The sequence below is a fragment of the Gigantopelta aegis genome, chromosome 13 (assembly GCF_016097555.1).
Source record: "Gigantopelta aegis isolate Gae_Host chromosome 13, Gae_host_genome, whole genome shotgun sequence".
Lineage (NCBI taxonomy): Eukaryota > Metazoa > Mollusca > Gastropoda > Neomphalida > Peltospiridae > Gigantopelta > Gigantopelta aegis.
Window position 1 is genome coordinate 2,616,974 of NC_054711.1, and position 19,179 is coordinate 2,636,152.

The 19,179-nt window shown below is 36.6% G+C and overlaps 1 protein-coding gene across 1 annotated transcript in view; it reads right to left on the minus strand.

Moving 5' to 3' along the window:
- The window catches only part of LOC121387601, a 251,086-nt gene extending 232,747 nt beyond the window's left edge, over nucleotides 1-18,339 (minus strand). The window contains exons 1-3 of the mRNA XM_041518760.1: nucleotides 18,186-18,339; nucleotides 11,183-11,282; nucleotides 1,181-1,268 (exon numbers count right to left, since the gene is read on the minus strand). Of these exons, the coding sequence (XP_041374694.1) occupies nucleotides 1,181-1,268; nucleotides 11,183-11,282; nucleotides 18,186-18,255 (258 nt within the window). The 5' untranslated portion in view covers nucleotides 18,256-18,339. The remainder of the gene's footprint in view (nucleotides 1-1,180; nucleotides 1,269-11,182; nucleotides 11,283-18,185) is intronic.
- Nucleotides 18,340-19,179: the final 840 nt, after the last annotated feature.

Here is a 19,179-nt window from a genome sequence, read left to right on the forward strand (position 1 = left end):
CTAAACATTTTGAGGTGTGTGATTTTTAACATACCGTGGTTTCTGAAAAGCCAAGGACTGTCGATGCCACAGTAAATTTCGAACCCTGCATAATTCTTTAACCTAAAAATGGGGTGGGTGGGAAATTATGATGTATGTGACGGAACATGCTTTTATCTTTTCACCTGTAGCGATGTCCATTGTGGTGTGGGCTAACTCGGCCAACCAATACACACCAGACGCCAGGTGCAGCTTGATTACGTAATACCACCTAGAGAGCCGTCTTGCGACCTTGGTTCAACATAGCGAACTGCAGACGGTCAGTCTGGACATCTAAGACAATAAACCGTCTCTGGGAGTTGGGCTCGCGTGTGGAATATATTTCTGCTCTGTTGTATAACCTTGATGTGACTGATGTGACTTTAATTATTTTAATACTGTATTATACCAATATTCTTTAGACAGTGTCTTCGGTAATCTTGCAAAGTAAATTGTAGGCTTCACTGTTCTAATATATTTATAACGAGTATTTGGTAAGATAAAGCTTAGCTGGTAATCCTAGAGGACCTAGGTAAATTGTAGGTTATTGTCTTTATTGTGATATGTACCAGTATTAATTCTGTATTACATGGTTACTGAATGAGTATTTAAGGGTTAAGTAATAATTAACCAGAGAGGAATAGAGTTGTAATTCCTTGATTAATTAAGTTCCCCTGGCAACATTCTCCATTATCACACGGGTGTGTGTTGTATCACAGTGAAGTGATTAGAATATTGGGTAAACTAGACACCTAATGATTAACTAATCAAGTGATTAGTTCTGGGTTGTTAATACATCGTTGTTGTTAATTAACGTAACTGCGGCAAGTGCATTTGTCAGCGTTAGTGTTAATACAGATTCTAAAGTGTATTGTGTTTTGTTGTGTTTTCTAGTGAACTAAACATGCTACATATAGATATATATTTATATTAAGATCTTATCTCTGATTACTCCTAGAGCTGGGCCACTCGGGTAGTAGCCTTCCCGATACAGAGAGATCTAATAGATATACAGTTAGGAGAGATATTTGGATAATCATGTTTTATTCAGTTACGGGTATTATAGGATCCCCGTGACAATGTATTAACAAAAAATGTAACAAAATTAACCATTTTTGACATGGCAAAAATTATAGATGAAATGCTCAACCAAAATACTAACCTGACAATCACTCAGAGCATTCTGACTAACTTGGTTGCCATAGTAACCAACCGGACAATCTGTCTTTGGTTGACTGCCGCCAGGGCAGCTGAAAATTAAAAAAAACAAAGTTAATAATTAGTTTACATTAATATTAATTAACCAGTTTTATAAAATGATGCGATAGTTTATTTCTAAAATGATGAATTAATTCATTTTGATTTAAAAAATTTCATGCTAATATTCAAAGAGAAGATATTAAAGTTGAAGTTGTTGCAACTATGAAGTCGCAAGTCCAAGTTCCATCCAACAATCCACCCACCCATCTATCCATTCACCCACCCATCTATCCATCCACCAACCCATCTATCTATCTATCCATACACCCACCCATCCATCCATCCATCCACCCATTTATCCATCCATCCACCCATCCATGCACCCAATTACCCATCAGGCACCCATCTATCCACCCAATCACCCATCCATCCATCAATCCATTAATCCATCCATCCATCCGTCCATGCACCCAATCACCCACCCACCCATCCATCCACCCAATCACCCATCATTCACCCAATCACCCATCATGCACCCAATCACCCATCCATCCACCCAATCACTCATCCATCAATTCATCCAATCACCCATCCATCCATCCATCCAATCACCCATCCATCCATCCATGCATCCATCCATGCATCCATCCATTCAATCACCCATCATGCACCCAATCACCCATCCATCCACCCAATCACCCATCCATCCATTCAATCAATCACCCGTCCATCCATCCAATCACCCATCCATCCAATCACCAATCCATCCATCCATCCATCCATCCATCCAATCACCCATCCATCCACCCATCACCCATTCATCTATCCACCCAATCACCCATCCATCCATCCATCCATCCACCCACCCAATCACCTATCCACCCAATCACCCATCCATCCACCCAATCAACAATCCATTCACCCATCCATCCATCCATCCACCCACCCATCCATCCAATCATCCAATCACCCATCCATCCATCCATCCATCCACCCACCCACCTATTCATCCAAACAATCATCCATCCATCCATCGATCCACCCAATCACCCATCCATCCATCCATCCAACAATACATCCAACAATGCATCCATCCACCCACCCACCCACCCACCCACCCACTCATCCATCTATCCATCCACCCAATCACCCATCCACCCATCCATCCAGCCAATCACCCATCCATTCATCCATCCACCCACCCACCCATCCATGAAATCATCCAATCACCCATCCATCCATCCATCCACCCACCCACCTATCCATCCAAACAATCACCCATCCATCCACCCATCGGTGGGCCCATTTGGCTATTTCTCATTCCAGGCAGTCCACCACGACTGGTATATCAAAGTCTGTGTAATGTGCTACACTGTCTGTGAGAAATGTAGCAGGTTTCCTCTCTAAGATTATAATTATGTCAAAATTACCAAAATATTTCACATCCAATAGCCGATGATTAATAAATCAATGTGTTCTAGTGGTGTTGTTAAACAAAACAAATTAACTTTTTAAAGGGACATTCCTGAGTTTGCTACAATTTTTAAGATGTTATCGACTAACAGAGACTTTTTAACGATTGTAATTGCATATCAAATATATTTTTCTGCATAAAATATTAGTGGCTGTATATTAAACATGTTTCTGGTCGGGGTTTTTTAATTATTTGAAGACAAAATTCAGTTTGAGCTTCTTACAAATATTAAAATGACCAGAAACACATTGAATATACAGACAAGAAAATATATTTAATATGTAAGTTTAATCGTAGAAATATTTTATTAGTTGGAAACATCTTACAATGCAGAAAACTCAGGAATGTCCCTTTAATATGATATCAGTATTGTCGTATCTTAAATGGCTCAGAAAATGAATCACTCCCCTTAATAAAAAACATGTCATGGCAGGCCTGCCATTCTTTCACTTATTCATTCAACATTTTATACTACTCAAAAGATTCAAGATTTTTATTTTAAACCACATCCTGGTAGCAAGAAGACAACACTTCAGGCTTGCGTATTTGTACCGTCATAAATTTATTACCTGCTACAGGTACAATTCTTTGTTTGGACACTAATTTCCAGCAAGAGGAAAGTACTCCCTTTTCTTATCACTGTTTACTTACACTATGTACAGCACGGTAAACAAACAAGTGGTTCTCGGTATGCGATACGACAATTATATGTCGCAGGGGTTCAGTATATACTTGATCGGGTAGACACGGGATTAAGAAAAAAGACCTCCTTGAGGCTTCTTTTCAACCTAGGTCCTTTATTGAATCAAGTGAACACATCGAAAAGTACATTATCAAATATCACCTAACTATACAGCATACATACCGGTATGCACATCTATACAAATATAAAGTCATTATTCTGACTGGTATTCTCAAGTGTCTGCAATACATCAAAAGTTGAGAAACTATTTTATGTTATATATTGATATTCACAACTGTTGTATATGATATAAGAATGTATGTTGGGAAACTGTTCTATATAATATACTGAAGTTGAGAAACTGTGCAATACGATGTAAGGAATTTGAATAATTATTCCATATATATATGATTTATCAAAGTTGAAAATCTGTTCTAAATATATTATCAAAGCTGAAAAACTGTTCTATGTGCTATATCAAAGTTGGAAAACTATTCTACATGATATAATTAAGCTGCAAAACTCTTCTATGTGATATCTTAAAAATGATAACTGTTGTGTATTATATATGAAAGTTGAGAAACCGTTCTCTATGATAAATCAAAGATGAGAAACGGTTCTACAGCATAATGTTCACTAGTGACCATTAAAGCACAGTGTGTATTTCCATAATTCACATATAGAGATTATTATACGAGCTTGTGTGTCGTACTGATTTTATAGAGATTACTATACGAGCTTGTGTGTCGTACTGATTGTATAGAGATTACTATACGAGCTTGTGTGTCGTACTGATTGTATAGAGATTACTATACGAAGCTTGTGTGTCGTACTGATTGTATAGAGATTACTATACGAGCTTGTGTGTCGTACTGATTGTATAGAGATTACTATACGAGCTTGTGTGTCGTACTGATTGTATAGAGATTACTATACGAGCTTGTGTGTCGTACTGATTGTATAGAGATTACTATACGAGCTTGTGTGTCGTACTGATTTTACAAAACGAGTGTCACGATTATTGTATTACCCGAGCGAGAGAGAGGTTAATACACGAATCGTGACACTCGTTTCATAAAATCAGTACGACACACACACGAGTGTAATAATGTCTTTATTATCCACATTATTATTGTTGTTTTCTTTATGAATAACAAGACGCAACTCAACTGTTTCAGTCACAACTAGAAGACGACGACGAAATGACGTCATATTTCAAATGCATAGTCTGAGCTAGGACTGGAGAAGCAACGTCATGTTATGACGTCGCTTCCCAAAATTACGTCATTACACTTGTTATTACACGTGTGCTTCATATGATTATTATTAACTTGGTTATGTTGAACCATATGGATAATAAAGAAATATATTACACACTGTATTGATGGGCTCCAACTTAAGATTTTTGTCTCCCACAAGTAATCTAAACATTAACATATTTACTTTATTGATAAATGATAATAAAATCTAAATAAATTATCTTATTTATTTCATTAATTAAAAAAATTTAAACATCAGACTATTTACTGTAATAAAATAAAACAGAATCTAAACATCAGACCGTATACAGTAATTTATTATATTAATAATCTGTTTACTGTGATAAAAATAAAAAAAAAACAGAATCTAAACATCAGACTATTTACTGTAATAAAAAAATATATACCGGGTATATTAACACGGAAATCTATTTAGTTTTCAAAATCTCGATTAGCGATATTTCTAGTCAATTGAAAATTGATTAGCAACGACTGTTTAATGTTTTAAATTTGTGTAGTGATCTCTGAAACTTGTGTAGCAAATTGCGACGTTTACTGTATTTGACTGTATTGATAATCAGACTGTTTACTGTAATAGTTAAAAGAAAACAGAATCAAAACATCAGACTATTTACTGTAATACAAAAAAAAAACCTAGAATGAAACCATCAGACTGTTTACAGTATCTGTATTTGACTGTATTAATAATCAGACTGTTTACAGTATTTGACTGTATTAGTAATCAGACTGTTTACTGTATTTGGCTGTATTAGTAATCAGACTGTTTACTGCATTTGACTGTATTAATAGACTGTTTACTGTATTTGACTGTATTAGTAATCAGACTGTTTACAGTATTTGGCTGTACTGATAATCAGACTGTTTACTGTATTTGACTGTATTAATAGACTGTTTACTGTATTTGACTGTATTAGTAATCAGACTGTTTACTGTATTTGACTGTATTAGTAATCAGACTGTTTACTGTATTTGACTGTATTAGTAATCAGACTGTTTACAGTATTTGGCTGTACTGATAATCAGACTGTTTACTGTATTTGACTGTATTAATAGACTGTTTACTGTATTTGACTGTATTAGTAATCAGATTGTTTACTGTATTTGACTGTATTAATAATCAGACTGTTTACAGTATTTGACTGTACTGATAATCAGACTGTTTACTGTATTTGACTGTACTGATAATCAGACTGTTTACAGTATTTGACTGTATTGATAATCAGACTGTTTACAGTATTTGACTGTACTGATAATCAGACTGTTTACTGTATTTGACTGTACTGATAATCAGACTGTTTAAGGTATTTGACTGTACTGATAATCAGACTGTTTACTGTATTTGACTGTATTAGTAATCAGACTGTTTACAGTATTTGACTGTACTGATAATCAGACTGTTTACTGTATTTGACTGTACTGATAATCAGACTGTTTAAGGTATTTGACTGGACTGATAATCAGACTGTTTACAGTATTTGACTGTACTGATAATCAGACTGTTTACAGTATTTGACTGTACTGATAATCAGACTGTTTACAGTATTTGACTGTACTGATAATCAGACTGTTTACAGTATTTGACTGTATTAATAATCTGCTTGGCCGACTGCCACCACTGACAGAATCAGGTCTTTCACAGAATGTGTCGTGTCGTGTCCTGTCAAAGAGAGTGAGATCCTTTCATCAATTCAATGCCACGCAGGTAACTACAGACCATAACCCTGTCTGAAATTGCTCAGTGCCACTTCATAACACCTGATTAAATCGTCATTATTCAACATCATGTAAACACACAACACCACAATAACGTCTCACTGAAATCTTGATATACATGGGCATACAATTACAAGATAGTGACTTACAGGTGGGCAAAAAAAATACATTCTCAACAAGAAGGAAGGAAAAGAAAGAAAGAAAGAAATGTTTTATTTAACGACGCACTCAACACATTTTATTTACGGTTATATGGCGTCAGACATGGTTAAGGACCACACAGATTTTGAGAGGAAACTCGCTGTCGCCACTACATGGGCTACTCTTCCGATTAGCAGCAAGGGATCTTTTATTTGCACTTCCCACAGGCAGGATAGCACAAACCATGGCCTTTGTTGAACCAGTTATGGATCACTGGTCGGTGCAAGTGGTTTACACCTACCCACTGAGCCTTGCGGAGCACTCACTCAGGGTTTGGAGTCGGTATCTGGATTAAAAATCCCATGCCTCGATTGGGATTCAAACCCAGTACCTACCAGCCTGTAGACCGATGGCCTGCCACGACGCCACCGAGGCCGGTTTAAGAAGGAAGGAAGGAAATGTTTTATTTAACAACGGACTCAACACATTTTATTTATGGTGTCAGACATATGGTTAAGGACCACACAGATATTGAGAGAGGAAACCCGCTGTCGCCATTTCATGGGCTACTCTTTTTGATTAGCAGCAAGGGATCTTTTATATGCACCATCCTAAAAACAGGATAGCACATACCACGGCCTTTGTTACACCAGTTGTGGAGCACTGGCTGGAACAAGAAATAGCCTAATGGTGATATATATATATATACTCAATAAGATCACAACACTCAAACCATTTGGGACCATATATTGACTAATATAATAAGTGTTTGGAGAAATTACAAAAAGTCTCAGGGTACAAAGTGTCTTCCCCAGGCACCGGTACACAGAAAGGACAAAGTTAAAGTTTGTTTTGTTTGACAACACTACTAGAGCACATTGATTTATAAACAAAACTAACTTTATATGGAATCATCGATCCCCATTGGTGGCCCATTGGGCAATTTTTCCAGCCAGTGCTACACGACTGGTATATCAAAGGATGTGGTATGTGCTATCCTGTCTGTGGGGCTGTGCATATATAGAAGATACCTTGTTACTAATGAAAAAAAAGTAGCGGGTTTCCTCTCTAAGACTATATGTCAAAATTACCTAATGTTTGACATCCAGTAGCCAATTATTAATGAAGCAATGTGCTCTAGTGGTGTCGTTAAACAAAACAAACTTTAACTTTCAACTACGGCTATTCAGTGTCCAAGATGGTTTTAAATCAACATTTTATTGAGCGAAGCTAGGAGAGAAAGCCCGGGCCACTGTCACCACCCTCTTACAATTTATATCTGAATGATTTGTATCCATCCGTCAATGTTGTTGCAATTCTCTTGTTTTACAAATCTCTCTGATCTCTCTCCAAACATGCACAAACGCGCCTACATGTCACATGCACAATACTGCATTGTTACATACAAACATATCACACTCTGCCATGCGATACCAGTTCAATACATTCAAACAGGTGTAATATGGAGTCATTTGTACAGTGCTCAATGCAACCCTTTGTTCTTTTGTCAAGTGAACAAAACACACCAGTTGGTAATAAGTCTCAGTCTGATTAAAGTCACATAATTTATGTAATAGATTTTAGGTATTGTTACCCACAGGTATATACATACAGGTGTATAGAGTTACAGGATATGACAAAACCATGCAGGGTTGCAGCCACAGCATTACAGGTGGGAGAGAGGACATATCAGTTTTTTTCAATTAGTAGCATTGAATCTTTTATATATCACACACACACACACACACACACACACACACACACACACACACACACACACACACACACACACACACACACACACACACACACACACACACACACACATACATATAAAACACAGTTGAATCCCGTTGGGTTGAACCCTGTCAGTACTCGAGAAAGTGCTCGACCCATTGGGTAGTTCGACCTAACTATTCAGTCAAAATCAACTATTTTTGTGACATCAGTTAGAAAGATGAATGAGAAACTGGGTGGTTTCCCATTTAATATTTCATGGATCACCAGTTCGAGCGAAATCAACAGGACTGATAATTTTGTTCGAGCAAAGACTTTTAGTCAACCCAGGAAAACTCTGACCTATCAGCACTTAATATAAGGGTTAAATTTACCAAACAAAAAATCGGGACTTAGTTTTTGGTTTGAACGTTGCGGTGTATTAATTCAATCCTTCCGAGTTCAACCCAACAAGATTTGACTGTATATAATATATAAGCACTTTCTACACCCTGTGATATACAAGCCATAGGACACTACTTGGGGTGGGAACATCCAATCAGAGAATGAGTCGACCAAGAGGATCGATCCTATGACCTATAACACCACAAGGCTAGCACTCTACCCATTTAGCTGGATCGTGACCCTCCTGTTTTAACAAGGAAGGAAGGAAATGTTTTATTTTAACGACCAGCGTTCGAAATAAGCACTTGTCCGTTTGTCCTAACAAGTGAAAATCTATTCGGACAAGAGAAATATACCTTGGTGGTTGTCCTGTGGACAAGTGAAAATCTTCAATGCATTTTCATTTTAAAAAATTAAAAACATTATCCTTGTACTTTAATAAAACAAACCATTTATTTGGACAAGTGAAAATATTGGCGGATAAGTAAATTTCTAGATGTATTTGTAAAAAATTCTGCTTATTTCTATCACTGATGACGCACTCAACACATTTTATTTATGGTTATATGGTGTCGGACATATGGTTAAGGACCATACAGATATTAAGAAAGGAAACCTGCTGTCACCACTTCATAGGTTACTCATTTCGATTAGCAGCAAGGGATGTTTTATATACATCTTCCCGCAGACAGGATGGCACATACCATGGCCTTTGATATACCAGTTGTGGTGCACTGGTTGAAACAAAAAATAGCCCAATGGGTCCACCATCGGGGATCGATCCCACACTGATCATACATCAGGCTACATCCCGCCTTCTCCCGATTTAAAAAGTCATTCGTTAAACTGTGTATTCTAATCTAAGTAATATATCTAAGTACCCACTGAAGGATCTGTTTACTGTCTATCCATATATCAATGTCACAATGGACCAGTTCCGCAACAAAAATGTATATAATAGCTTTGACAATATTTTCCACACCACTAGCTGTATAAATGTAGCAGCACATTAAGTATTTATTACTGACCATTCCATACTCATTGAAAAAGATCAATACCAGTTGACTAGAAAACATCATTAAATGGTTAGCAAGAATTGCATGAATGTGCCCGAGAGACGGACCTTTTGTAAAAGGTTCAGGATTATATTAACTCTCGGCTTTCACAACAACCAAAAAATAATAACCAGCCACTTACAGTGGTGTCAATATTGGTTGGCAGGTGACAAAAATAACCTCCTTAAATTGATGGAAAACTTTCCGGTCATTAATTCTTCTGTAATGTCATTTTGTAAAATACGGAGAGGGAAGGGAAACTCTATTAACGTGCCCCTATCCACTAAGGTTCAGGCACGCCCACCACGGATTTAGCCTCTGACTTCGCCAGTGACTAACTCCGGAGCAGGGGGGTATTCTAATCTAAAGGTAATCTGTAGAGGAGAAGTTAAAGTTTATTTAGTTTAACACCACCACTAGAGCACATTGGATGTTAAACATTTGATACTTTTAACATATAGTCTTAGAGAGGAAACCCGCTACATTGTTTCCTTAGTAGTAAGGAATATTTTATATGAACCATGGTATGTGCTATCCTGTCTGTGGGATGATGCATATAAATTGTCCCTTGCTATTAATGGAAAAATGTAGGTTTCCTCTCTAAAACTATATTTCAAAATTACATTTGACATCCAGTAACCGATTATTAATAATTCAATGTGCTCTAGTGGTGTCATAGTAGTGATTAAAAAGGCTCTTCCGGTTGGGAAAATGTTACAATAACAACACACACAAGACTGTTACTTTAACAGTTTTTAATAATATGAAACAAACAAGAGTATCAGTGAGGTATATGACACACCCATCAGGAGTTTGATGGAAAACCACATCTATAGTAATGAATATGTTATGGGTATGATTCAATTCTAATTATGTGAAATGTTTTACAATGGGATGGATGAACAGTTTGTTTTGGACCAACCACAATCCCAAGTTGTTCCTACATGTGAGGTTTGATGGTCCTGTATGCATCTGTATGCAAGATATGATCTGGACAAGGATTTACTGTTATATGCAGTAGACCATAAAAAGTAGGTCACAGTGACCTAGTAATAGAACGTGACACATCGCCATCCCATGTTGTTCCTACATGTGATGGACAAGGATTTACTGTTACATGCAGTAGAACATGAAAACTAGGTCACAGTGACCTAGTAATAGAACGCGACACACCGCCATCCCAAGCTGTTCCTACATGTGAGGTTTGATGGTCCTGTATGCAAGATATGGTCCAGACAAGGATTTACTGTTATATGCAGTAGACCGTAAAAAGTAGGTCACAGTGACCTAGTAATAGAACACAACACACCACCATCCCAAGTTGTTCCTACATGTGAGGTTTGATGGTCCTGTATGCAAGATATGGTCCGGACAAGATTAAAGTTAACACATGGACGTACGAACAATGCCATACCATAATATGACCCATAGATGGGTGTATAAAAAGAGTTTAGTAATTTATGGGAGTTTGAACTCAATATAGATGTTCTGTACTTACTATGAGCCTTGTGGACATGCTATACAGTTGGAAGACGTGACGTCGAAGTACGATCCCGCTGCACAATTCGTAACACAATCTGTGGAACACGTACACTGCCCTGGAGAGAGAATATTTATATCATAACAGATTATTTTACCAGAGTTTTATAATACAGACAGCACATACCATATCTTTATAGGTCCGTACTAGTTAATAAATGTTATTTCTGGCTAAACCTTGGTATTTATATATTCTTCATATCCCAAGTCCATACATATAGATTATTGCATGCGCGGGAGTGCCATACGAAATTTATGAAATGAGTTTGTTAATTGTTTTATTCTCCAAGCGAGAGCAAGGGATATAAAACAATTCACAAACAAGTTTCATAAATTTCATATGGCACTCCTGCGAATGTTATATTTTATTTATTATCTACAAAACAGTGATTTATAATAAATATTAAATATGACTATAGGTAGTACTAAACCAAATAACTTCCGGCTGGGTCAAAGTGCGAGGTGCACCGAACTTTTGATAGAGAAGTGAACACCACAAGTCCTGTGATTGGTTATAAATGTGAGAGTGTTGGTTGTAAAAAATAATAGTTTCATCTGGGTAAAAAAAAATTGCAATTTTATTTCATCTAGTACCAATGTGTCAAGTAGCCTTGTGCTTGAAACATGTATGGGGTACCTGTAAAAAAAAGTACTCGAATTTTGTGCGAAACTAGGGTAGTCATAGACACTACCCGTTATCTCAGAAACGAGCAGCTTGACCCCCATTTTTTTCTGATTCACTTTAAGTGTAAGGGGTGGTAGTATTTATATCCGTGGCGTTTATGTCGGTTGATACGTTGCAGGTAGGAGTTTTAGCCACATATGTTACTATTGTCGTCTATGGGATTTGATTTGGTAGTATACACCCTATAATCGCTTCACAGTCATAGACGTGACTGTCACAAGCCTGCAGCTGCTACAGCAACTATAGTGATGCCAGGCGTGTGCCATAACAGTTTTCAATATATTATTATGACCCATACCATAAAGCGTGGGAAAATATTATGTTTGTGTAACCGTTTATTGTAGACTATATATAGGTAATAAAAATAGGTATAATTATAATATCGGTACCTAAAAGTTGTTTGACATGAATTTCTCTCAATGCAAAATATTCTGATTTTAATTAATTTGGAAATAAAAAAATCTTTGTCTATAGATATTTTAAAACTTTGTTGTTTTATATACCATGTATTGCACAATTAAGAATATGTTCAACCAAATTAATGATAAAAAAGAAAACCCAAACAAATGGTTAAATTTAAGTTTTCAAGAAATTATTCATTTGTCATTTGTAAACATTATGTGAAGATTAATTGTCAAATTATGGTGTGTCCACAAGAGTCACAAATTTTAAAGGCATATTGTCACAGACTACTGACCCTAACAAAGTATTACCTAAAAATATATAAATTTGATTTGTCCCTAAATGTACTTTATTCAGTCATCTACGTAACCACCATATTCCACTTATTAATATTTCATAAAAATAATTGAATTATGGCAATGGTCTATAATTCAAAAACTATTATTGTCAACAGGGTTGACATGGATTTCACTCCATTGTGGTTCAGTTAGGTGATGCGATAGCTAGATTTGGTTTCCAAACATTAATGTAATTTTCATTTATTATCCATTTTTAGAGAAATAAGGTTCTTAAATCTGTGACAGTATGCCTTTAACCATTTACAAACTTTAGAGAAATAAGGTTCTTAAATCTGTGACAGTATGCCTTTAACCATTTACAAACTTTAGAGAAATAAGGTTCTTAAATCTGTGACAGTATGCCTTTAACCATTTACAAACTTTAGAGAAATAAGGTTCTTAAATATGTGACAGTATGCCTTAAATCTGTGACAGTATGCCTTAAATCTGTGACAGTATGCCTTAAATCTGTGACAGTATGCCTTTAATCTGTGACAGTATGCCTTTAATCTGTGACAGTATGCCTTTAACCATTTACAAACTTTAGAGAAATAAGGTTCTTAAATCTGTGACAGTATGCCTTTAATCTGTGACAGTATGCCTTTAATCTGTGACAGTATGCCTTTAACCATTTACAAACTTTAGAGAAATAAGGTTCTTAAATCTGACAGTATGCCTTTAATCTGTGACATTGTGCCTTTAATCTGTGACAGTGTGCCTTTAATCTGTGACAGTGAGCCTTTAATCTGTGACAGTGTGCCTTTAATCTGTGACAGGATGCCTTTAACCTGTGACAGTCTGCCTTTAATCTGTGACAGTCTGCCTTAAATCTGTGACAGTATGCCTTTAATCTGTGACAGTATGCCTTTAATCTGTGACAGTATGCCTTTAATCTGTGACAGTATGCCTTTAATCTGTGACCGTCTGCCTTTAACCATTTATAAACTTTACAATTGGTTTAAGACCATTTTATTTCATGCACAGAAATCTTTTTTCTGTGAGTATATTTGTTTTAGAATTATATTTCTGGTCTCACCCAGTCCATTGCCAAATTACACAATTGCTAATTTTTATACCAAGTTTTATACTACAACATTTAGTCTTCGGCTTATAAAATATTCCTTAAAAATTACCCACATTTTAATAATTTTCAAAGAAATACTGTACATAAAAGTTTCTTTGTTTTGTTTAACGACACCACCAAAGCACATTGATTAATTAATCATCGGCTATTGGATGGCAAACTTGGTAATTCCAACACATCAGGAAAGAAGGAAGGAAATGTTTTATTTAACGACGCACTCAACACATTTTATTTACGATTATATGGCATGAGGCATATGGTTAAGGACCACACAGATATTGAGGAAACCCGCTTTTGCCACTTCATGGACTACTCTTTTCGATTAGCAGCAAGGGATCTTTTTATATGCACCATCCCATAGACAGGATAGCACATACCATGGCCTTTGATGTACAAGTCGTGATGCATGCATTGGCTGGCGCGAGAAATAGCCAAACGGGCCCACCAACAGGGATCGATCCCAAACTGACCGCACATCAAGCGAGCGCTTTAACACTGGGCTACATCCTGCCCCCTCCCCAACACACATCATAGGAAACCTGCTATATTGTCCTAATGCTGCAAGGGATCTTTATATACACTTTAACACAGAAAGGAAAGCATATGACACAGCCTTTCACCAGTTGTAGTGCACTGGTTGGAACAAGAGATATATGTAGGGAACGATATATACGATATATATATAGGTACCATATCTCTCGTTCCTGGATAACCAGTGCTATATGAAAATTAGCTAAGCCAAAATCCACTCCATTGTATTGTAAGCCCTGCATTTAAAGGGATAGTCCATTCTAATTCATTCAGTATATTTATATATTTAATACGTCTGTTGTAATATAAATTAAGTTAACAGCGGTGTACTGTATCATTCAGTGGCATGAAAAAATATCCCAAGTATGACTTGCTTGCACTAATTTTCAAATTCCCATCAGACAAGGAAGGAAGGAAATATTTTATTTAATGATGCACTCAACACATTTTATTTACGGTTATATGGCGTCAGACATATGGTTAAGGACCACACATATTGAGAAAGGAAACCTGCTGTTGCCACTTCATGGGCTACTCTTTTTGATTAGCAGCAAGGGATCTTTTATATGCACCATCCCACAGACAGGGTAGTACATACCACGGCCTTTGATGTACCAGTCGTGGAGCACTGGCTGAAACAAGAAATAGCTCGATGGGCCCACCGACATGGATCGATCTTAGACCGACCATGCACCGAGTGTGCACTTTACCACTAGGATACGCCCCCCCCCCCCCCCCCCCCCAACAGACATGGAACCATGATACAAAATCCTGGATAAATCCCTCAATAATAATTTTGACCCCTGCAACTTGATTTCCTACTGTGTATGAAAATTAAAGTACTGTATAGAAATACATGTACTAAACCTATACCCAACCCGTAATTGGAGATTCAGGATATTAATCCAACATGAAGATTCTGGATATTAATACGACAAACTATTGTGCCGTCTCTAACAACAATCTGATTATAACATTGTAGTTAGCTTATGCCAATCCTGTTTGCAGACATATATGTACATGTATATGTTACGAGGAAGTAAATGTCACAGGTTATACACGTATGTATATTAAAGAATCAGCTTACATACAGGTCCATACAAAGTATGCCCTTGCATACAAATCTGTAGAAGGCTCATTGACGGATGAACCCCACAGAGAACTTAAAAACATTTTTTTTTTTTTTTTTTTTACAGTTCAATATTAAAGTTAAAAGTTTATTTTGTTTGACGACACTACAAGAGTACACTGATTTCAGGGCTTCTAGATTATGGTAGCCCCACTCCCATGGCTAGTGATATTTAATGTTGGGCTAGTAAATAATTAGTAGTCAAATATTGCAGTTACGCCAATTTAGTAAATATGAATATCCTGCCCACACCCCAACAACCCATTGTTAGTGTTTTTAAGCTCCATCTCCCCCTTTAGGTCATATATCTGATTATTACTATTATTTAGTAAAACTGTATTAACTAAGTAAAGTGGGGCTAGTGAATTTTTAATCGTGGCTAGTACATACATGTATTTATTAAAATCACTGATCCCATGGCTAGTGGATTTTATAAAAATTCTAGAAGCCCTGCAGATTTTGTAATCATCGGCTATCGGATACCAAACATTTGGTAATTCTGACATATTAATATAGTCTTAGATAGGAAACCCGCCCACACTGAAGCTAAAACATTTTTTTATAGCACAATATTAAGCCTATTTATTAAGGTCCAAGGATAATGTAGATAAAAGTGTTTGCTAGGTTAATTCTCGAACTATCACCCGCAGATTATGCCATGTAACTGCAGATATTAAACAGTTCGGTAAATCTGTGGGGAAAACAGTTAACAGGTCAAAATGACCCAAAGACAAAACAGTCATGAATATAAAGGATCCAAGTTAAAATGCAAACAAAATGTTTATCAGTTAACTATACAGTAAAGTTTGTTTTATTTAACAACGCCTCTAGAGCACATTGATTTTTATCTTATCATCGGCTATTGGACATCAAACATATGGTCATTCTGACATATTTCTTTAGAGGAAAACTGCTGCCGCCACATAGGCTACTCTTTCCGATAAGCAGCAAGGGGTCTTTTACAGGGCTCGAATTTAAAAATTTGTTTCCCACAGCAATTTAAAAACAAACTTGCCGTAGTGAAATGGACCACCGACAGCAATTTAAAGTCTGCCCATGGCAATTGAAAAAAAGAGAGAAGACATTTGCAGCAAATAAATAAGACTGAAAGGTTATTTTGCTGTATGTAGACATATTTTCAATGTACTAACCTCTCTATATCAAGGCTCTAAAGACTAACCCTAACCCTGACACTAAAAGTAAAACTAACCTTAACCATTGAAAGGAGGGGTATGGGTCAAACTCATGCCGAATTTTAATTGTAGAATGCAAGAAATTGCATTTCATGACCACTAGTTTTTTTAATTTTACCGGGGAACATACCGCCAAACCCCCTAGAAACTTTGCTTTGTACTCTCAATCTCAGTCAGCCCCCTCAATATCTACTTGCTTCTGCCATGCCTGTTGGTAAGTAAAAGAACGGACTGTGAAGTGTCCAGTTTAAAGCAAATTCCAGTTTACTGAGTGTCCAGTTTACTGAGTGTCTAATTTACTGAGTGTCTAATTTACTGAGTGTCCAGTTTATTGAGTGTCAAGTTTACTGAGTGTCTGGTTTACTGACTGTCCAGTTTACTGACTGTCCAGTTTACTGAGTGTCTGATTTACTGAGTGTCCAGTTTACTGAGTATCTAGTTTAGATGGGTTTCACTGTATTACCCAGATCTTGAGATTTATTGTCCTGAGTTTTTGCTGCCATTGTAAGAAGTTTCTGACTTATATCCAACCCAATTTAGAGGCACAGACCCTAGTTTTTAAACACCAAGGCATGGTTTTCACTAATTAAGAGCCGTTTATGACCACTGAAATCAAACATTACTTATAATCTATTCTTTAGATTATCCATTTCCATACAACCGAAGTGTTTCTGGTCATCCTGATGTTTCTAATACCACAGAATGCATTTTTCATATTTTAAACACACGTGCAGTGCTTCTAAATTATAGTAGCCCCACTCCCATGGCTAGTGACATTTAATGTTGGGCTAGTAAATAACTACTATTGCCACGCCCGACAGCTAGTGAATTTTTTTTGGTCAAATGTTGCAGTTTAGTCTATTTTGTAAATATGAATATCCTGCATCCACCCCCACCCCTCCCATTGTTAGTGTTTTTAAACTATCTCCCTCTTTAAGTGACATATCTGATTATTACTAATATTTAGTAAATTTATATTAACTTAAAGTAAAGTTTGGCTGGTGAATTTTTAATCGTGGCTAGTAAATTATTTAAATCACTGATCCCATGGCTAGTGGATCTTATAAGAATTCTAGAAGTCCTGCTCATGTGTCTGAGAAGTAACCGTTATGGAGTTGTGTTTTAGTCTATTTTTAAGGGTATTTCAACATCACAGACTCTTTTTCTACTGTTGTATCCAAATTTGTCACAGGTTTGTAAATTAACCAAACTTAGTGTCTATTTTTACGGGTTGAAACTATAGGGTATAGGTGAAAAATATGCCTTAATGTTTAAAAACTAGGGTCTGTCTCTTTAACTTATTAAAATTACATATTAAATAGGTTTTCTTGTTTAGAATTTATCAAGTGTCTATGGGTATATTTAATGTGTTTCTGGCTGTCCTGTTTGTATCAAAGGCTGTGGTATGTGCTGTCTTGTCTTTGGGATGGTGTATATAAATTATCCCTAATTGCTATTGGAAAAAATTTACATAGCGTGTTTCCTCTTTAAGACTATATGTCAAACTTAACAAATGTTTGACATCTATTGGCCGATGATTAATCAATGTGCTCTAGTGGTGTCGTTATATAAAAACAAACTTTTTTTCACTCCAACTTACCAGCAGTGTATGATGGACATGACCAGCACACCAACAAGATGAACACTAACACGGGACAATGCGAATCCATTCTTTACTCCATTCACCGATGTTGAAACGAAAATCAAATGGAATGGAAGGACCAGCCTTCGCGAAAATAAACCAACGAAAATGCGTTATCTCTGGACAGCAATTCCAACGAAAATAATACTCCAATGAAACGAAAAAATAAAAATAAATGTAACTAAAACATGGTTGAAAAGTTTAAATGGAGTCACATAGTGTGTATCTCGTTTTACTTCCAGTTTGTATACATCGTGAATGTCGTCTGTCAAAAATATACCGCCTCACTTCGTGCTTCGATACACGAGATTTGCCCGAGCGGCGAATCGGCATGCTTTCGTTTTGAAGAAAGGTCACGTGGCTTAAGATAACAATGAATATTCATTAGCGCTATAAAGGAATTAAAGGTATAGTTGCCAAGTAACGCATACACAGTAGACAGAACAACTGACACGGTTTGGCACGTCGGAACTTGATACCGGTGAATTACGAAAACAAATACACGCCCCACTGGACGTTTTGTACTAGATATACACCAGGGGAAAATAAATCTTCAGAAGACGTGATCGTAGAATTTGTAATTGAACACTGGGTTTTTTTATGATTTTGGAAGGCGTTAAGGGGCTGTTCAACAGTTACGTAACGCTCATGAAATGCGTAATGAAATGTTACAGGCCTCGGCCGTAACGTTTTTTAATGGTAGACCCCCGGGATACCAGGTTATGTAATATGGAAGTCCTCAGTAAAAACTGGTAGCCCCATAATTTTAATAAATTTAAATAAAAGTAAAATCATTTTATTTTTATTTAAACATGTTGTTTTAGGTAGGGTTTTGGGTTTTGTTTTAGATGTTTAAGTGTTTTGATTGCGGAGTAACTGGGTGTGCAAAAAAAGAGACGAAGCTAGTAGCCCGCGGATTACCATGTTTAGATATCTTGTAGTCCGAGGGGGA